The 22,274-nt window shown below is 37.5% G+C and overlaps 1 protein-coding gene across 1 annotated transcript in view; it reads right to left on the reverse strand.

Annotated features, from left to right (window-relative positions):
* Positions 1-18,150, reverse strand: part of LOC141612905 (callose synthase 10-like) — a 35,794-nt gene extending 17,644 nt beyond the window's left edge. Inside the window, exons 1-24 of the mRNA XM_074431654.1 lie at positions 17,709-18,150; positions 17,037-17,134; positions 16,725-16,888; positions 14,242-14,350; positions 13,687-13,791; positions 13,263-13,388; positions 12,386-12,475; positions 11,617-11,714; positions 11,421-11,538; positions 11,140-11,268; positions 9,220-9,296; positions 9,064-9,142; positions 7,696-7,788; positions 7,519-7,618; positions 7,296-7,419; positions 7,026-7,212; positions 6,884-6,936; positions 6,738-6,798; positions 6,530-6,611; positions 5,560-5,609; positions 1,364-1,450; positions 1,131-1,216; positions 565-592; positions 24-121 (exon numbers count right to left, since the gene is read on the reverse strand). Coding sequence (XP_074287755.1) covers positions 24-121; positions 565-592; positions 1,131-1,216; positions 1,364-1,450; positions 5,560-5,609; positions 6,530-6,611; positions 6,738-6,798; positions 6,884-6,936; positions 7,026-7,212; positions 7,296-7,419; positions 7,519-7,618; positions 7,696-7,788; positions 9,064-9,142; positions 9,220-9,296; positions 11,140-11,268; positions 11,421-11,538; positions 11,617-11,714; positions 12,386-12,475; positions 13,263-13,388; positions 13,687-13,791; positions 14,242-14,350; positions 16,725-16,888; positions 17,037-17,134; positions 17,709-17,919 — 2,453 coding nt within the window. The 5' untranslated portion in view covers positions 17,920-18,150. The remainder of the gene's footprint in view (positions 1-23; positions 122-564; positions 593-1,130; positions 1,217-1,363; positions 1,451-5,559; positions 5,610-6,529; positions 6,612-6,737; positions 6,799-6,883; positions 6,937-7,025; positions 7,213-7,295; positions 7,420-7,518; positions 7,619-7,695; positions 7,789-9,063; positions 9,143-9,219; positions 9,297-11,139; positions 11,269-11,420; positions 11,539-11,616; positions 11,715-12,385; positions 12,476-13,262; positions 13,389-13,686; positions 13,792-14,241; positions 14,351-16,724; positions 16,889-17,036; positions 17,135-17,708) is intronic.
* Positions 18,151-22,274: the final 4,124 nt, after the last annotated feature.

Here is a 22,274-nt window from a genome sequence, read left to right on the forward strand (position 1 = left end):
AAGAGAGGTTAAGAATTTTTCACCTGGTGCTAATAAAATCTTCTTCACGCAAACTTTTAATAATCTCGTTCCAAAACGGAGCAAACGTTGAAGCATAACTTTTGCTCATATCATGAGAGATCTACAAGAAATGAAATCACAGATGAAAAATAATCCCTCAAAGAAGTAATGTTCAAAGTTCAAAAATTTTAAAGAAAGTCCTCAAGAGCTTATAGATCATCAAACTACGCATACACCGATGCAAGTTACCACAGTAAAAAAACATGGATAAAAGAATATAAGATTCTACCTCAGCTACCATCAGGTCCATCACTCATAAGTCATAACACAACCAGTATAAACCCAAACAACCCACACACAGCTAGCTCAAAATAGAGGAAATGATTATCAAATTTTCAAAAATTAGCACGCCAATCCACTGTGTCACAAAAATCCAGTGAATAGGTATGGCTAACTGGTTATTCGGTTATTTCACTGGTTGGACAAGATAAATGGGACATTGCTTGATCCATTCATTGTAACAAAGACTTGTACCACGAACAAATAAATCAGAGATAAAAGTACCGCAGGATTTTCTTGATCAAAAGGCATCCTGCAAGATCACATAAAACAAAAATTCTCATAAAGGCAGAAGTCTTAAATATCGACATGAGAGAGAAACTAATAATAACTAGAGTAGGATGACAAGTACCAAAAACTTCTAGTGCCCGAAAAGAATTTTTTTGTTCAATAGTTACAATTATTATAGACAGTCGGCTCTGAAGCTTCAGCTTATTTAAGTGATTAAGTTCTAGACTATGAGCACTTCCCAAGTTCTACAAGTTACAGGAAAAAATCCTCCTTCAAGAACTAAGTCACTCTGTCAGCAGCTCCTAAATCTCCTAATCAACAAAAGACTACCTATAACCCAAAAAACAGAGGACTATAACCCTTGAGTAACCCAAAATACAGCGCTTAAAAAAAAGAATCATAAACAATTTGCATAATTCAATATGCCATCAACAAATGCTGGCAAACTTGCAGGGTCCTCCTCGCTTGACCATATAACAGCAATCGACTCAAGGAAATCACATAAAATTATATAAATTTTGAATAGACTCAGCTGGTTAATAATTAGCAAGTAAGGATACCTTTTCATTCTTGGAGATGACATTTTCTTCACAAAAGCTTCTGGGAAGCTTTCAAAACGTTTATGCACCATTTCAATTGAACGTATCTGTTAAACAAGGGGGAAAAAGAAATAACAAAATCAGATAAATAAAATTGCATAAACTGGGGTAACATAGCACTTCATGGTGGCATTCAAAATTACAAAAGCTAGCCCATTCAAGAAAAATAGAACATTGCTCATATAACAATATACCTCGCCTAGCCGATCTCGAGCACCCATCACACCTCCAACAAGGGCTGATAGAAGTGTATACCATATGTGGATATCCATTATATATATCTGCACAAGTATCACCCATTAGTAGAAGTGGAATACAAAATTTGCAAATGCAGCCTGGTAGATGTCATGTCAGTAGAGACAAGTTGAATGTAACAGACAATGGGTCCACATAATCCATGAAAAATTCCACTTATTTCTTGCAGAGAAGGGGAAGAAGGCATGGAAAAAAGTTAAAATATGTCAGCTTCCTGCTGTTGGTTGTTGTCTGCTTGGTACTTTTCTTCCGCTCTCTTTGGATTGAGTTGAGTCACAATGGTGGGCCAAACATGTTCTTATAACGTATGTTACTTTGACACTTCACATAGATCGTGTCGCATGTCGTGTCATGGCCACCACGATACACGACATGTATCCAAAACACCAAATTCAGACACAACACCTACATTTGTCTGATATCCTCAAAACAAATTTTAATGGTGTCAAATAAGAGAGTTAATAAAAAGTAAACGGGTGTAAATAAACACACATTCAAGAAAAATGAAGAGGGATAAATGGTGGGGTGGGGGCAAGTAACCGGTTGAAACAAAGAGACAAAAAAAAACAAATTTCCTTTCTTTTTGTGCTGAACAAAGCATGGCTAGTTTCAAATTTTCAATATTCTACAAAGCTTGTCGTGTCCATGTTAATATGATGGGTAAAGATACTTGGTTACCACATCCGCCAGTTGTTTAAATTTTAAAAGTGTTTTGACAAAACTCAACACCCCTAGTCTGAGTTAATAAGACGAGGGATAAGAGAGAATTCTATAGCAGAAAGGTGCAAAAAGATTCCTATGCCTAATTGATGGAGCACGCACGAGGAAAAAATCACCGCTTTTTACATTTTTGACTGTGTACATTGAAAGAACATGTCGCACTTGAGCAGCTCTTCAGCTTGAGCCAAGTGCTCCAAAATGAACCCCACACTAGAGCGATGGTGTAACACCCCGGCCCAAACCCTGGGTCGGCAGCGGTTACTCATGATAGCTCGCCAAGCTATGTACTTGGCCGCATTTTGTCCTCACTCATGCGCATCCGGAAACCTTCCCATGAGGTCACCCATCCTAAGACTACTCGCATTTGGCCTAACTACACGCTTAACTGTGGAGTTCTTTCGCACGGATAACCAAAAAAGAAAGTGCACTTTGATGATATGAGTAGTACTCTCAATCCCTTAAAACACTAGTCATTTAAGCCTATCAATAGACCTAGTTAAGGGGGTGCCCCACCCAAATAACATCTTTAGTTCACATGGAGTATTACAGATGGTGTAGCTTTTTGTCTAACTCGTGTTTATTACATAGGTGTCAACCCCTTGATATGGTATCCGCCAAATCATATCATATAACTTAGTATAAGTAAGTTACAAATAGACGCACGTCGTCCTTATATATGAAATAAAACAAACAAAAATGACAACTTTGTTTCTGTAGTATTTCAGTACTTTTTTGCATCATCTTGGGGTGGTTAAGATTGCTAAGCAAAGAAGCGAGCAAACAGATCATAAGCATTCTTAAACCATTAATATTGGTTAATTTCATAAAACTGGGAGTGTGCCACACCAATTAAAGAAAAGAAAATGTTCAATCCATAAGCTCACACTCGGTTGCGGTCAAGTAACTCCTAACTCATTGGGTTAAAAATCATCAACGTTTTTGCTCTTGCTATTTTATCATTTGCCAATTTTTTTGATATGTGAAGTATGAATGATTAAAGGGCACCAAAGGGGGTGACACCCATGTACAAAAACTCAAAAAGACACCAATAAGGTGACGCCCATATATATGAGAACGAGAAAAAGATTAAGCTCTCAATGAGAGATGGTCACATTTTGTAAAAACGAGAGTTACTCCATCCTTTGCCGATTAGTGTTGGCATAAAACATAACCTTTTCACTTATGAAGTTCACTTCCTTCCTCCTTGTGGGTGTGCCTCAAGCCCATTCGTGGAATTGAGCATCACCAATACAATAGCCTCAAAAGGAAGTGGTGGAACACAAAAGCAATGTCATCGAAAATACAATGATTCTTGTAAATTTAAGTACACTACAAAATAGCTAAAGGAACTAACATCCAAACTTCATTAATCCAACCCTTTTCATCCTTATGTTAGAAGCCGAAATAATGTTCACTTGCGAGAGTGAAGCCAACTCGTGTCAAAAAATAAGTTTTACAAAGATAAGACCCAAAGGCAGCGAGCAAACAATTTATCTCAAGCACCGCTATTATGATCATTGTCATCATTATTTAACCCCTCCACCTCCGAATCAATTTTTTCGACAAAATCAATGGTGTAGTTAGTTTTGGAAAACCACAATTAATTTCTTGTAAATCAAAAACTTCACATCTAAAAGTTTAGTTGAAAAAAAATCAATTAAGGTCTGAAAGAGAGGAGATTTAGTTGGAGAAGGGTGTAGAGGAGTTTGTTGGAACAAGATGATTCGCAACCTGCATCAACAAGGTGTGGTGCAAATGGTGGTGTAGAAAGTAGCATGAGGGTTTGATGTGGTGGGTTCGAGCAGGACACAGGGGCGCTAGTCTCTAGTCTCTGGTGGTCTAAGCACATGTCAGGGAAAAGGTCATCAGAAATGATGGGCTTAGGTGGTGGAGAGGACAGATTTAGGATGGTGCAAAATGGAAGTAGAGAGGGTATCAGAACGAAGGAGTGGAGTGGTGTTGTGGGACTAAGGTGCTAAATGGGGGGTTATGTCATAAGTAGTTGTGTTAGTAGAGATGGATCACGGAATAACAATTGATGGTAATTTATGTAAAAACGAGGTTTTGATAAGGATAAGTTGGTAAAGTTTTTGCCAAAAATGGAATGGGTAGAATGGATAGAATTGTCCGAAAATGTAAGGTCGGTAGAATGCATTGGATTTGAGGGAGTAGTGAAGTAATATTAGACTACCTCCATTCCAACCAATTCTATACATATTCCTTTTTGAGACATTTCATTCAACTCTACATTTCCTTATGTAGTAAATTTTAAGTCTTAAAGTTACCATTTTACCCCTTCCAACTTCCACTGAAATCTAACCACATCTATCCACCACTGCAAGTCTTCATCCACATCAAAAGCACCACTGTCCACTTATCCTCCGTCAGCACCACCATTGGTCCACCACGCTAACCACGTTCACCCATCAACCCAGCATTTATTACCATCAACAAGACCACCATCACTATGAGACCTCACCACCTAATCACTACCCACATGCCACCACGCCAAGCCCAACTTCAGCCACCATACCGACGTCCGTTGTTTGAATCACCCTCGACTCAGTTACCGCCATCTGACCTCCATCCTCACGCCACGAGTCCACGACCTCCATCTTCATTTGTCCCCAAAGATGTTAACTTATGGGCTTTGAATAGTGGCTCGAAAATGGACAACGCCGCGTCAGTGGTGTGTCATGCGACGAACGTTGATGTCAGTGGTGGGCCACGCGAAGGTTGAAGTCAGTAGAGGGTCGCGTGGCAATAGAGCGCGTCGCAACAGGTGGAAGAAGGGTCGCCGGAATAGGTGGTGGTTGATGGTGTTTTGCGTGGGTGGATGAAGAGTCGCCGGAATAGGTTTGAGGTTCAGGATAATGTGGTCGCAGATTGGATATAGGGGAAGAGTTGATGGTGATTTGTGTGGGTGATGCCGTGATGGGTCAGGGAGTGTGAGGATGTGAGAGAGGGGGTATTTTTGGGTAGAAGATCAAAACTGAATATTATAATAGTTTTTCTTAAAGAATATGTAAAAGTAAAATGTATAGTATTGAGTGGAGTATTATTTATACATATAGAGAATCGTAATAACGAATTATGAGATGATAAAGTAGAGCTATAAACCCAAGCTAAATCAGCCAAGCTCAAGGTCTACACACACCTAAGCCAAAGGAACCTTGTCAATCTAGAGATAAGGTTGGCTTATCTGCAGTCGTATATAAATGAATGAGACATAGGATACTTGCAATAGATAAATGCTTCAACTCTCATTTGCAAAATCGCTTTCACCTGATCTGTGTTCCCAATCATGATTAGTTACATAAGCTCACAAGTTACTTGATTGGCATCTAATAGTTATCACCAGCAAAAGTTGTAAATAAAAAGATAAAATGAAAAGTCAGAACTCAAAGAAACTTACAGCAACAACCGGGGCCCATAAACTCGCTATTGTTAGCGCATTATGATTATCTGCAATAATTTGCACAGCACTGCATCAACCGTCAGTTCATCATGTAGGTTACAATAACTTATACTACAAATATAAGAAACAGTTTCTCTTCTAACTTTTTATTCCATACAAAAATGAATCTTTTTTTCTAAAAGAATGCTCAGATTACTTTTACAAATTAAAAATAAATGAACAAATTGGGGCGAGTTTAAAAATACTAGTAAAATAGGGTACACTTAAGATAGATATTTAGGCACCATGGTAACGAATAGAGACGCTGCATGGTGGTGCGTCTTATAGAGAGCCGCTATAACACAGGGAGTGTCTCAGTATCTGGTATGTTTCAAAAAAAAGTATGTATGTTAGTAAGTATCAGCGCTAGCAGAGATTTGAACCCCAGCACTAACAGCCTACTCTATTCCTCCTTTTATAAGACGCTTGAACATATTTGGCTCTTAAAGTTCTGATCCTTTGAAAATTGATGCACCCGCCCAGTAAACTGGCAGTTAATTCTTTTTTTTTTTTGTCTTGGGCAGATACGCCACGCATAAGGCAGTTTCAATCCATGCCTAAGATATGGGAAAAATCCTATGGAGACCACTGAACCCCATGTTTACAAAGGCATATAATCCGACAAATTTTGAGGAGAAAAATTGTTATTGACCATTAACTAAAAAACGGTTCCAAAAAAAAGGTAGGGGGAGACTATGTTGCTCTGATTCTTCAGATTCCCTCACGTACCCGTGTCCGACACTCGACACTCGAACAAGGGTATGACACTTCGACACCTTATTTTACGCCAAAATATGCACATTTTTCATAAAAATGGCCGAGTCTTACACTTGGACACACATCGGATACTTCTAAACTAGTCTGAGCAACATAGGGGGGAGACTTAAAACAAACACACAAAAAATAAGTACCAAATACTAGCACTTACGCTTTGAGACAAAATCATGCCACGAGTATCGAATATCTGGAAGACGCACGATAATTTGTGTAGGCCTTACTAATGGCTGAATCTGTAGAGAAACATTTAAATAACAACACAAGAAATGTCAACAAAACGAAAGCAAGCAACAGAAGCAATAAAAGAAGCTAAATTAGGGGGGAGAAGGGGAGAGAAAGAGAGAGGGAGCGTGCTTCACCTGCAGGAAGTAAGCAAAAGTGAACTTGCATGCGAAGATGACGAACCAAAAGAGAACATATCTGCGATAGATAATGTCTTTAATCAAGAATCAATGACTCACAGTGAGCGCACAAGAGAGATATAGAGAAGGGGGAGGAGAGGAACCTCGCATAGTCAAGAGGCTTCTCAAACAGACTGCGGCCAACATAGTATCGCTCCTGAAAACAAAGAAGTGAGAACAACTAAGGGACTAGGGAGACCTGCTATGCTGACTAAACAACGAGCTGAGTTGTGACAACAATTTTACCTGATAAATCCATTTAAAAAACTGAAAGAATGACTGGTCAGACATTTGAGAGAAAGCATGACAAGCAGGGATCTTCAACATTAGAGCAAAAAGCAGACGCAACCCAGCATAAACACCCAACATTAGAATGTATATCCGAAAGGATAATGATCTAGTTTGCTGTTTGTTCCAATCCTGTAGAACCCTCCTGATATTTAAAACAGCCAAAATAAGAATGCTAGTAAATGTAATAGCAAAAACACAAATCACAACTAAAGAAAGTGCACTCACAGATAAAAATAGATAACAGCAACAGAGCACAGGCTCCACCAAAAGAACCTAATAACCAGCCTTGAAATAGCCATCCCTCTTGCCGTTGTAAATGCACCAAACATAAGCAGAACATCCAAACAACCTAGTGTCACAATATCAAACAATCCAGCAGCCAGAATTGATGTCAACAAAATAGACTCAAAATGGCGAGAATAAGCCACAGGGAAGAGAATTTACTCACTCTCGGCAAAATTCATGACAGCAAAAGTTGGCCCAATGCTCAAAAGGAGTTTAAAAGTCTTCATGTTGAGATCACCACAGAAAGCTATAATTGTTAAAGCCTGTAACATGATTTTTATCATCACCTTGATCAAGCAAATCCAGTGAGCATGATAAGCTGGAAGAGATTGACATGAACCTGGAACATGATGAACAGAAAGATCCACATGCGATGAAAACTTCGATACAAATGAAGAAAGGTCCGGTGCTCAACAAAACTGCTTTTTGCTGTCTGTTACACAACAGCAACAAATATGAACATTAGATGAGCACTAAAATAGATTCCACTAGCAGAAGAAATATCAAAGCTAGTGGCGGAAGACAACAACATCAGAGCCTTAATCCCAAAATGATTTAGGATCGGCTGACATGAATCATCCTTTAGAACCGTCCCTGGATGATCGCACACCACAAAATGTGAATTATAGAAAACGAAAAGTGAAAAGCAAATGGGGAGTGAAACATAATACAAAAGTGAAGTTAAACTTATAGGTTTAAAAATCAAAGCTCGGATTTCTTTTATAAAAACTTGGAATTTAAATCTAAGATACAAATTAAAACGATGTTTTGTAAATCGAAGTAAAAATTAATGTTACGGAACAAAATACAATGAAGCCATATTCCCAAAAACGTTTAGTCGTCAGCTAACAAGAAGAGTCGTATAAAAAGATCACTGTAAAGAGTAAATACTGAAATACTCCCTCCATATCAATTTCATCTTCCTATCATGTTTAATACGGGAACCAATCTTATAGTAAAATAATAAAAAGTAGAGAGAAGTGGTCAACAAAAGACAAGAGAGAATAGATATAAATTAACACTCAAAAAGGACAGTGAGAAGATTAAAGTGGGACAACTCAAAAATGAAAGTGAAGATTATTATAGTAAGAGTGAGATGAACGGAGTAACTAATAAAAATTTAACATCGGCATGAAGATAATGCCTTTGTACAATAACACGTTCAATATTCGAGATTATGAATATTAAAGTTTGAAAGAAACAAAAACCGTTGCAAGCTTTTGATCATTACGGATCAGTTTGTATACAAAATTCGAGAGTGTACTTCGAATTGGCGATTGAGGATTGGGCTCCAATCTCATCGATATTAGCACCGGGTTCAAGGTAGAACTACGGACTAAATATCCCCTTTTTAATTCGTTAAAATCAGTTCGGTTGTCACGCTTAACACGTGATACCCTTAAGTTCGTTAAAATCCGTTAAGTCGCTTCCGCATTCGTATCACATATACTCCTCCACTGATTACAAAAGACATCCTACACTCCTAAAGTTCGACAGACTGAGCACCAATATTACTAACTGTACTTCCTATATTCTGGTCATATATCTAGAGCAAAACATGTAAGGATAGTAAATCTTAATTCAAAGGAAGAAACAAATGAAAATAAATGCATGTGTCCAGAGATATTGAGGAAAATCAACTGCCACAAAATTCTCCAAATCATCTTTCTTAAAAAAACGTGATATGCAACGAAAGATTGAACTTTACCCTTTTCCGATTATTTGGCTTTCTCAAAAATGCCGACCCCTCCTTCATTGGCCATCCTAACTCTAAGCAGGCAGGAGACCTACATAGAGAGAGTATTTATCACAATATAAATTTGCTAATAAAGACAAGTAACACTGGGTTCAAAGAAAAACAAACCAGAAATATTCATTAAAATCATCATAGTTCCTCCAAGCAGAATGTGCAGCTCTCCCATTGTTATTTCTTGATGCTTCCTACAAGTGCAAAACACATTTATTTCATACCCTAAAGGCAAGAGAGAGGGAAAGAGAGGACAGCGCGTAGCTCAGAGTGCAGCATTTAAACACCTTCTATCCAATTGGATATTTACAATTGCTTTGACTGATTTTTTAGGGAAAATGAACAGGTCGGTTTGCGATATTTTCTTGCAATCTATTACCCTTCACTCAAGCCAAAACTCTTAATAACCACTACTCCACCCCTGGCCCAAATTGCAGCACTACCGCTGCCCACCAGCCCCCTCCTCAACGCTTGCACCACCTCTGATCTGCCCTAACCACCACCCACCTCTTGAATTGCCATCCTGTGTTCTGTTACATACTCCTCTTCCTATACACTTTGATCCCCTTTCTCTCTTCACCACCCACGCACAGGTGGTAGGAAGATGGAGAGAGATGACTGGAGGTGCGGCGGCAGGGGTAATGGGTTATGCGAGGGTGGAAAGGAGTTGTGAAGGTGGGGTTGTGGGGTTGATTTCAGTTAGTTGCGGGAAGTGTGATTGGATTTTTTGGAGTGATGGGAGAATTGCACGCGAGGTGTGGCATTCAATACTTGCATCGGAGATATGGGGAGGTAAGGGTGCACTCCATGGGTGGGGCAGGCGGGTTGGTAATTGATAAGGAAGGTTGGGAGTCTTGCTGCCTTGGATTGCAGCGATGGGTGAGGTAGGGATAGAAACGAGGGAATGCCCCAGCCATAAGACACTTGCTGGCTTAAAAACAGAGGAGAATTTGATCATTTTACACATGCAAAGTTGCCAAAAAAAAAGAAAACAGATATAACATAACTGCAGGAAAGGAGCAATACTTAGACCTAGTTTGGCAAAGCCAATGCAGATCAAGCCCATCGGCATTCAGCCATTCACACGACGGCATTGGACATAAAAGAAAAACTCAGTAACGACACTAGCTCGTTGGAGACTATAAGCAGCTTTGCCTACTACAGTCAGGAAGCATGATATGTTTTCAAAGAGGAGTCAGCATAAAGAAAGAGAAGCATCCCACATCATATAAAAACCGGCAACGACATTCTAAATCCCAAGTGAATCTGTCGATAAATATTCTAAAAGAGAAACAAGCATGTAAGAGAATCCTAAAATCCCCTGTAAATCTTTGGTTCTAGTCGAGTGACGCTATGACAGCATCAAAACAAAAGCAACACAAACTTAGCATTAAATAAGGAACATGTAAATAGTCAAAAATAAAGTGACTTTTTTTTTTAGGGGAAAAAATAAAGTGACTTTTTTTTTGAGGGGAAAAAATAAAGTGAAACTTGAGAGACCCACAATGTCTCGAAAAAAGATTAAAAAAAATAACAAGAACAAATAGTTTTTTTGATGAAGAGAAAGACTCATTATTCTTTGGTTTTGAATAATGAATGAATAAAGCAAAATGGCTCGTCAAGCTGGCTGAGTTTCTTACTTTCTTTTAATTGAGAAGTAGCGGACATTTTATGTTCTCTCGACGTTATTTCATTTTTAGATCATTTGGAATTGTTGGCACCAGGGTAAGGCCGCATAATCGGGCCCCACTTACCCCGCTATTTGCAAGATCCCTAAAGCAACGGGAAAGAATGTTATTGTCGTTGTTGCTGTTGTTTTACGGAGGTCAAGAACCAATAATGGAAGTATCAGTGTTTTGTAGGAAAATTACTCTGACTAAAGGAGAAGGATTTGTTAGAATATGAACACTAATAAGGACACGAGTGCACCAATTATTTCTCAACAGTCTCACCAAGTTTCCACTTTCCACTAATCTCACACGAAAATGAACTTTTTCACTGGGTGATAAAGATAACAAACTGGAATAGCTCACTTACCAACGACAGTACTTCGTAAATAGGACATATAATTTTCTCGTGAAAAGAGACAGAGTCATGTTCAGTTCTACAGCTTTCAGCAAAATAAGCTTCTCCGTGATCCAAGATTGCATCTAACTCTTTCGCCATCTGCAAGCCACCAACTTAACTTCAAATACCACATATGTTCATGTAAAAACCTTAGCAAAAGTTAGACATCCAATTATATCACATCTAGAAAAAAAAATACCTACTAGAAAAACAAAGTAAAAGAAAAACTTAACAGATCCAAAGAGACATACATTATGGAACAAGTAGCAAATGCATTCAGGAATAAACCGAACATTGGCAGCCTCCCCCCAAATAAGGAAGTACAGAGAAACAACAAAAAGTTTCCTCTCCCGAGTAATTGCATCAGAGCTGAAGGAAAAAAGGTAGTTAGTGATAGGGGATGATGTCACTATCTAAAATATCTGGGGCAATGGTTAGTTTACAGACCTGTTCCATGCTATTCGTATCCGCAGATATTTGCACCATCTGAAGTAATTGTCCAGGACCTTCTTGTAAACCTCGTTGATAGCCTTCTCATCTATTTTCTGCCAATGCCAGAAGAAACCATCAAAAACATAAAGCATAAATATAAATTTACAAAGATCTGCTATGATGGGAGGATTAAACACAAGAAATAATCATACTACAAAGTACAAACTACAAATCAAATAAACTGCAGCTAACATGCAGATCATATCAAAACACTTGACCAAGTGAAGCGGAAACATAGGTGATACCGTCATATACTACAGGCAAAGATATATAAAGTTATAAGAAAAAGCATTAATTTAATCAGTCTTAACCTAGATAGTTAACAATAAAAGTTTATGATCAAGAGGCACCAAGCCTTAGACAGAAAATGGCATACATAGACATGGTATTTTGGGAAGGTTGAAAAGGCTACGGCATCAAAAAGCAACTTTCACATAATCTATTACATCATGTTTCACCGTAATGAAGTGGTCTTTGCATTTCATACGACGACAAAAAAAGAGGCTTATTTTAAATACAGTTTGGAGGTCAACCAATATGCAATGTCACAGAGAATCATTAACCAAAAATTCTGAACTTAGGTTCATTAGACAAAAAAATTAATTCAGATAGCAATAGTACCAAAACCAATGAACATTATCAAGGTCCACAAGTTGAGTAAGAATGCTTTCAATGGTAAACAAAACGTATATGGCTCTTTGACAGCAAAAAAAATACCACTCACAGGATCACGCTCATCTGGCAAACCCAGGCGAGATTGTGCATTTGCAATAGCAAGGATGACATTTTCACGTTGATTTCTTATATTATCCCTCTGCAAAAAAAAAAAAACTCAAGAATAGATTAGAAATGGTGCAAGAAGCCTACACAAAACAAAAAGTAGAAAGAACATTGTAAGAAACAACACAAAACAGAGTCAGCCAACACCCCCTCCCCTCTTACCAAAGCAGAATATAATCCTAAAGAATTCAAGACCTTTTCACTTTTCTCCTTCACTGTCAAGGAACTGCAGACAAGTCATGAAAAGTTTGACATTTTAAGGAGAGGCTTTTGCCACACAAACATCCAAAACCTGCTTTTGTATCAGAACTCTACGGTTATACATTTCTTTAACTGAACACATAAAGAATATAGATTGACATGTCATTTCCCATTTTCCCTAAAATGTCAAGGAACTGCAGACAAGTCATGAAAATTTTGACATTTTAAGGAAATGACATGCATTGTGTAGCAGTTTCCACTTTCCAGTTCCACCCCAAGAGAGGCTTTTGCCCCAGAAACGTCCAAAACCTGCTTTTGTATCAGAACTCTATGGTTATACAGTTCTCTAATTGAACACAGAAAGAATATAGATTGAGGATCCAAACAATCACAAGAACTAATCAAGAGCACACAAACACTCCTGTCACCATCGGATGAAATTCATAAGCTTTAGACTTAAGAGTTACCCCTTACTACAGACCAAAATGAGAAATAGAGAGATAAGCTAGAACAAGTCATTAAAAAAAATCATGATGCAAGCAAAAGTAAATGAAAATTTATCAAAGCAATAACAAGCACAACAATCTCATATACAAAATTAGATAAAAGTCAGGGCAAACCTGGAAACCAAAGACAAATTCCAAAAGATCAAACATATCCAAATTTCGCTTGCCAGAAACCTCAAAAGAAGCAGGAAGCCTAGGAAAGGTTTCAGCATACATAATAGCAGATATAGCAGCTCTAACCTGATCAGAAAAGCCAGTAAATAGGACTTGGATTAATAATAGCAAAAAGGATGGAACACAGAAGGGGAAACACAGACATCAGAAAGTTAACAATTAGCATTACTAGTGAGGTGCAAATATAGCATATAGAATGTCCGGATATAACGATACAAGCATTCGCCCAAATCATCATTCATTATCGAAGGGTCAAGTCCCCAAAAAGAAACTGTAGAAGACACAATGATCTGGAATACAGCTGAAAGACAACTATTGTGATAAACAGAACAAAAGCTTCTAAGAGTGAGTCATTAATTCTTGCCTCTGGAAAAACACCAATGGCATTGGTCAAAGATGGAGCTTCCAATGGAATAATGTTGTACGGAATGAGTTCCCCAGACGCATCTGATTTTTCAACTCTTCTTAACTGGGACCACAATGAGAAGCAACAGGCAACCACAAAAATGTGAATTAGAACAATTTAAAACATGAGAAAATTCAACACAATGTGGCCGATAAATAGTACAGCTACCATGGATTAAATTTTATTATTGATTTTTCCAGCTACGGGCATGTGTATAAAGATAAAGCCCTATACATCGCAACAAACCGGCGAGGCAAAACTTAGATATCCACAAATAGCAAAATCATTTTACAAAAGAGAAAGCCGTTGCTCTAGAATCTAGACCGACAAACAACAAAATATGTCTGCGAGCTCGGGTAAATATCCACTAAACCCATCCCCATGATGGTATCCCAAGCACAAGACCACAACTGAGTAGGAAAAAAAATCAGGAGGAAACATCAAAGTTCCCCCAATACTCTAACTCAAAGGGTTCCAAAACCAAATACTATACAACAGGGATAGGAGCCATACCTCCTCCATAATTAGTCTTCCTACTTCGGGAGCTGCATCATTGCTTAAGGCTTTCATCACCTCGACCAGAGCCCTTAAAGTAGCAAATATTTTCCTCCTCTCCACCAATCTGTAATAGCACAATACAAAATTTAGTTTGTTGTAATGTTGACGAGTGAGAACAACAATAATATCATTTTCCATTCAAGCAACTAATCCACGTGAGGGATGAAAATCAATACAGAACGGATGAGAATTCTATAACTAATACTTTTAAGAAAGAGAATTATTAATTACTCTATGCCATAAGATTGCAACCAAGTAGCCAACTGACGAGCAGAAAATGAACACTATGCATCAAGAAGAGACCATAAAGGTCTGCTCAGCCTAATTATATCTTAGTAAGTAAACTGAGAACTTGTTCTCCATTTCCTAAGGAGCGAAAGACTTGTTATTCTTTAACTTTGAAATATGATAAATAAAGTTGTCAGTAACTATCTTCTCATATTGTAAAATTACAGCAGACTGATGCATATCTTAGTAAATTCACACTATGGGGCACTATAGGGCATGTGAAAAAAACCTCGTAAGTTTGTGCATGTCAGGAACTTCCACCAAAAGTAGGCGGGGGCTATTGAGGCACTAGGTAAAGTTGTCATCGCTGACGTGAAAAGGAATCTAGTAAGGAACCCAAGAGGTTAACAATTTGACACACACACACAACTAAATATCAGTTCGATATTAACCATTGCACCATAAGTACAACTCATACAGCCTCATGGGACCGCAAAATTTTTAAATAGCACTCTCGTTGCCTAGATTTTTACTAGAACGGAAGGAGGGCAACTAGAAAAACTACTGCACTTAAAAATGACCATATCAAAAGAGCTTATGTTTTACTCTGTTAACTTCCTTAATACAATATCAATAGCTATGCAAGACTACTTAATCATAACCAAAAAAATTATTTGGAGCCAAAAATTATCTTTTAACATCTTCGAGGTCATATAGTTCACAAGGAAAGTAGAACTTCCCATTCCACAAAACGACCACCTCTTAGTTTGGAGAGGGGCAAGGTGCACAGAGGTGCTAAGGGCCAAGGCGACGAGGCAAGGCGCAAGGCTAGCGCCTTTTCAACGCAAGACACCCTAGTTTGAGTAACAAAATTGTATTTTTCAAATAATTTTGGGCAACAATATCCTATTAGGAGTTTTCGAGTTGGCCAACATGTAAAGGAGTAACCGTAATTAAAGATCTAAAAGAAAAGAATATGGAAAGTGCATACTCGTGAGCGTCGTTAGGTGGGCCTTATCTAAAAAGCGCATCTAAAATGCAGGTTGTTTTGGCTAATGCCTCATCCAAAGCGCACCTTAGGCACATTCAAGGCTCACTTTTCTAAACTAAGGACCCCCTCAAAGTTAACTCAAACGGAACAAGAAGAAGAACACAACAGAACTTTCATGCTTCCACGCACGTCATCAGAAGACCACAGGAACAGTCAGCCTTACATTTTTCATCCTTCTCTTCGAGGAAGGAGCAACATGCTCAGCATTATGTCATTGACTAGCTAATACCATCAAAATACACATAATCCCGCGAATTCCTTAAGTCAAAGAAGGAAACTTCATTGCATGGCTCCTAGCTTTGCATTACGGGTTGATAATGCGAACATCAAAATACACACCTTTCTAATGAAACTAATTATACCAGCCTCAGCATTAGCACATTAAGAGGAATCATAAGGAGCAATTCCCAACATCAATGGACGAAAACAAAATGTCTAATTCCAAAAGGCTAAAATTTTAGTAAAGAAAATCACAATTAAGGTGCTTTAAAATATGCTTTCAGAATGCAATTGCCACTAATAAACTAATTATCCAACATAAGGTAACAAAATTGTATGTACTGCATGGCATTCTACATACTAGGCCACCAGATTATAACTTAAACAGCAGCTTGGATTCTTCTTTCGTTTCCCTTTGTCTTTTTCTTTTTCTTTTTCTAATCACAAGGCTAACATACCTTTCATTCTGAATTGGGCAACATCCACATACATACCGTTTCAAATGTAGCAACATACTCATAAAACTACCATGGCAACATTAGCAAGAAACTTCAGCCTTCAATCAAACCAAAAAAAAAAAAAAAAAACAATCATTCTCCTTTACACCAATGGCTCTAAAGAGGCTTCCGCTTCCAGCACGCTAAGGGGATTTGCAATGCACGTCCTTTTGCAGTAATATAAGATACTTTTTTTCTAAGCGACCTTAAACCGAAAACAAGACAGTCACATGCTACTCCATGCCAAAAGATGTGCAGAGGATTTCAACAGCCATTTTGAATTAGTACATTATATCCATACATAAGGAAACGATAACAAAGCACAGAGAAAAGTTGTGGGCACAACAACAATGACAACTCTACAGCACATTATCGGCTGTAATAAGAACACAAAAACGGAACAGAAAACGACATTAGGCAAAGAATAGAGAATTGGCATTTACTCTCCAAAATTCGTGCTAAAGACTCCTGACTCCTGCCATTTCTGCTCTTCACGTTGAATATCATCCACTCTGTGTCTTTGCTTGTACCTCTGGTAAAACTCCCAAAGACGTTCGACGTCACGGTTACGGTCTATTTGAGTACCATCTCTTTTTGCAAGTTTTTGCTGAAGCATACACCAGTTAACAGAATTCACATCATAAGATAAACTAGGACAGGCATATTAAAACCTTAAGCATGCACAAAAACTACTAATATAAAACAACTTCCAAACATATCTAGAATTATTTAGACAAATGATAGTAGATTGATACCTTAATTACAGACATCAAACCAGTCTTGAACTGGAGAACACCTCTACCTTCACTGTTTGGATCCAAATTTTGCGCCATAGTATACGCCTGCTCACACACTAAAAGCACATATAGAATTCATCAGGATACGTTTTTTTTTTCTCCGTTATGTATCTACATGTAACTAAATCAAGACAATTAAATATTCTTAGTGTTGCAATTTTGCCGCTTGACTCAAAGAGGGTTCCCCCTTCAAATTGAGGGGTAAAGTTGAGGTAAACTACTAGACTGCTCGAAAACATTTCCAGCTTTGGGTTGGACTAATAGTGCAACTTCAGCTGGTTTTTGAAAATTCGTAGTTTGGTAACACAACATCACTTTCACTGCGCTTATCAATATCCAACACAACAATCCGAAAAAGTACTAAACACCTATTCTACAGCATAAAGTATGAGATTCACAACCATATCTTACTCCAACACTTCACTTTAACCGCGCATCACATATCCAACACGACACTCCGACACCTCACTTAGTTCCAAAAACATAAAACGACAACACTGAAAGGACCAAACACTGACACACCATATCGTGTCCGACACGTACAAGGGAGTCAAGGTAACACAACATAATTGCGATGCAAAATCAACAATTAAACAACAAAATTCAAATAAAACAATCGAAACGACGTACAAATGCGAGCGACATTAGGATCTTGAGCTTGAATCTCATCAGCAGCCTGTAAAATAGCGTCAATATTAGAAGTACGACCGAGAGACGGCGGTACAGCACCAGCGAGACCGCTAGGGTGACGCTCGTGACCAGTGCCAGAAGTGCGAAATTGTTCGCGACGGAGTGTCGCGCGTACGAGGCGTTCCCAGTTGTCTTGTACTCTGGGCGCCATTGTTGCGGAAGCTTTACACGAAATCCCTAATTTGATTGACTAAAATTTAAAACCTAGAAATGATGGGATCTTTGGGAGGAATGGAAAGAGGAAAGTAAGGAGTGTGGTAACTGACAGTATTAAGCAAAAGGGAAGAGGGATAAAGGAGTGTTGTTTGTGTTTGTGTTGGTCAAGTGAGAATGTAGGACTTTATTGATTTGTTTAATGGGGGGTACATGGGAATATTAGGACTCTTTCAGGTGGTCTTATTTGGGTCATTGTTAATTAGTACCCTTTAATTAGAGAGGGTGGTCTTACTTAAGACGGTCTTAACTTAATATATTTCATGGAGCTACAAACTTTTTTTTATTTTCACTTTTATTTTAATCGGATGTCACCGTATAAGAGTCGTCTTAAGTTAAGATTGTCATAAACAATAAATGGTGCTAATTAGGTTATTTATACGATTGATCTCTTATAAAGTGGTTTTAGATCAGTGACGTAAAAAATGGATCACGGTAATATAAAACTGACGTGTAAAAGTCAAAAGGTAGTTATTAATAGGAATTATTTTACAATATTGTAGTGTAAGGTCGTCTACACAAGAATCAAGAATATGTAATGTTTAACTTTGTTTAAATATTGCTTAAATAAGGAGACGGACTATTGAATTAGATAGAGGGAGTAATTGTAACACCCTCGTACATCAAGATGTCTTACCAAGGACCATCCCAGTGTATGAAGGTGTTACAATCTCGGTTACGCGAGTTAGTAGATCAAATAGACAATAGAAGAATATTTATATTATAATACTTTACGCCTTTACAACACAAAACAACGTAACGAGATACAAAGTGATAACCATGATAACTACTAAGCTCATGCGTCAGGGACATCTACTCCTGTGGTGACTCGATTTCCCCTCCAAGCCCATAAGGAACCAGACCAATTTTACTTGCTAAACCAACTACTCACCATCCCCGAATGGATCACCACAGTTTTGAAAACGCAACACGGGGTCAGTTACTGAATAACCAAAATAAGACAAGTACAAAAGATAAACAATGATCATCAGCCATCTCCAACTCCCTGATAAGCTATTGCACACCCATGCAAAGATAAATTTCCCTAAACACAAATAAATGTAGTAATAGGGGTCGAGCCACAAGGAGACGGGAGTTTGCTAAACAAGCTGTTATGGATTGAATTTTATCGAGGTCGGTTTATCGGTTGTTGGTTGGTTGGTTGTTTTTGCAAATAAAATGAAAACAATAAAAAAAGAAAGCGTTTAGGGAAATCGGGTCACACATACAAATTACTAATTAGTCATGTTAATTTAGCTAAATGCATTTGATAATGATAAATTGCTTAGGCTTAAAGACACCCACCTATCGATATTAGTGTCAACCATAAACCGGTCCTAGAGAAACTCTCATTTCTGACTAGGTCGTCCTACTACACATGCTTAGTCTAATTTAATCCCGTGCCTCTAGACTTATAGAATGAATTAATAAACTTAATCTACGATTACGGCCAATAACCAAAGATTAAACAATATAATGCAAACATGTTATAGAAACTATTTTAATATCGTGACATCTCATTTTAACACATGTGATTAGTTATTTAGCATGGCTTCCTTTATCACCTAGACAAGATATATTACTCTTGCATTATGTAAATTAAGTTAATGATGAACATAATGATAAGGAAATAATATTAGAAATAAATTACCTCAACAATGGAAATGGAGTTTGAAGAACAATGCTTGAATAGAAATTGTAATACAATATTGAAATGATAAAGGAAATGTAAATAACATAAAGAAAATCTAACCTACATTTTATTCTAAAACTAAAACTAAGACATTATGAAAATGTGTGGAAAAATGCGAGTAAAGGTGTAAAAGAAGATATGTAAAATGGTGTGTAAAAGTGTTGAAGTCTACAACTTTTATATAGGAAATGAGGGGTAAAACTTAGAGTAAATACAAGGGGTCAACCCCAAATATTTGCTCTTAATTGCTTGATTAACTACCAAAGGAATCCAAAGTGAGCTATTAACTCAACTTCAATCCTCCGGTTAAATGTTTAGTGAGCATCCTAAGAGCATTCAATGAACATCTTAAAGCTTGCTTCAAATCTCTTCACTTCTTGATTAAATGTCAAGGGGATCAATTGTGAGCCACTAATTCCATCTTAATTCACTTGGGTTAAATGTGATATCAGCATCCAAAGCTTCACTAACCATCCAAAGTTTCCACCTTAATTGGACTTCAAATCTTGGGTTTGACTTTGCATAAGACCTTATTTTGCATTTCTCATTTTAATCCATATCTTTATGCATGTTAATCCATGTAACACTTCAAGTTTGGTCCAATGTTTGTTTCACACTTAGCCTTGTATACTAGCTCTTGCAAATTTGTTAGAAATAAGCTCCTAAAAGCTCAAGTTCTGCTACAAAATGTGACAAACCATGCAAAGACAGCTAGAATACAATATTAGCTCATAAAATCACTAAGGTTAGAGCAATAATCAAATATATTAGAGCTAAAATAAGAAGACAAAGTCTATATAAAATGGACTTATCAAACTCCCCCAAGCTAAACACTTGCTTGTCCCTAAGTAAAAAACCATATCTCATCAATTGCAGTATCCTAAAACAAGCTAAACACAATGATTCAAAACCTGAGACAACATGGGCATAAGGAATATTGCAAAAACGTGGATGAGATTTATATGACGGCGTAGCATGGAAAACTTTGAACGAACCTTTAAGCTCTTGCATGGTCTTTTGACTAATGGACTCTCACAATGCACTCGAACTCTTTTATATGTGAAAGGACATTTTTGTGAATAAACACTCAACTATCCTCGACTTATAAGAATGTGCCCGCAATCTAATATGGCAATCAATCAAAACTAGTAAACCAAAACAATCAAATGCAAGCATGATAAAGAAGCCAAATGGGTACGAAGAAGGCAATATGTAATGGGTAAAAAAGGCGAAGAAAAATGAATAATGGATTGTGGATCTAATGTCAAGCTAGCAACAACCAAATGTAAGGATGCTCAATCCCAATTCTAATCCCAAATTATAATACAAATCATAAGTAAACTCTTCAAAATACGTGAATAATGCACGAGAGTTTCTCACATCAACTTCTTCTTCTCTTTTCTTTTCAAATCATACTTCTTTTTTTTTTCTTTTTTTTTCATGCTTTTCTATTTTTTTTTCATTCTCTTCTTTCTCATTTTTTCCATTTCAATTCTTCATTTTTTTCTTTCATTTTTTTTCTTTTTCTTTTTCATTTCTTTCTTGAGCATTAAGACCAAGCTCACATGATATTCCAAACTTTGAATCAAATCCCAAATGAGCACCCAAACAAAACCAAACAAAGCTACTCACTCAACAAGGTAGGCAAATTATAATGTAGCTAGGGATAAATGTTTGTGAAAGGGTAAAAAAGGCAATTATTATCATGTAAATGGCTCCAAAATGCTATAACAAATGAATGCATGCTTATAAAGAGATGACATGGAAACCATACTTGTACGTTTTGATGAAACACACATCATAAAGAGACACCTACACTCACCTAAGAGAGACCGAATATGGATGCATCGGTCTAAAGAGGCTCTACCTTACCAATTTGTAGCTTGCCAAAAGTCAAGATCAAGTCTATTCGGTTCATTTTCTATCTCCCACCTACTATGTCAAGACATCCCCATGTAACAATTATCCCATCATAAAAGAGTAAATCATTAGCTTATAAGCTATCATTAGGATAAATAAGAGGGAAAGTAGGTGACAAGCAAGCAAAAAGCATAAATTTCTCTCAAAAATTTTCAAATTTTCTACACTACATGCAAACTACACTACAACGCAAATGCAATCCCCACCAAGCTAAACACAACATTGTCCTCAACGCACCAACAATTAAATTACCCACTAAACCATAAAAATAGCTCAAAGTACAAAACAAGAAGGACTACAAGTTATATCTAATGGGTTGCGAGAAAATAAACTAAAATGCAAATCAAATAAAACTTACAAGACTTGCTAGCCTCCCCCCCAAGCTAGCATGTATACGAGGGAATTCTTCATCATTCATCTAAGAAAAGGGCCAAAAGTTGAACCCCTTCCTTCTTTTCTTCTTCTTACCACTTCCACTTGCTTCACCTTGTTGGCCAATCCCATTAGAATCATCCTCTTTAAGAGGAGTGACATACTCACCAATGTTTTGGCCACTTCCAAGACCATCATCATAGCTACTATAACCACCATTGTGACACCCTCATTTATCGCGGAAAAGTAAACACGTAATTCTAGAATAAAGCTGCATGGATATGTTTGTAATAGGTTCAGTTGGGTAA

Source organism: Silene latifolia, chromosome 1 (assembly GCF_048544455.1).
Source record: "Silene latifolia isolate original U9 population chromosome 1, ASM4854445v1, whole genome shotgun sequence".
In the NCBI taxonomy this organism is placed as follows: domain Eukaryota; kingdom Viridiplantae; phylum Streptophyta; class Magnoliopsida; order Caryophyllales; family Caryophyllaceae; genus Silene; species Silene latifolia.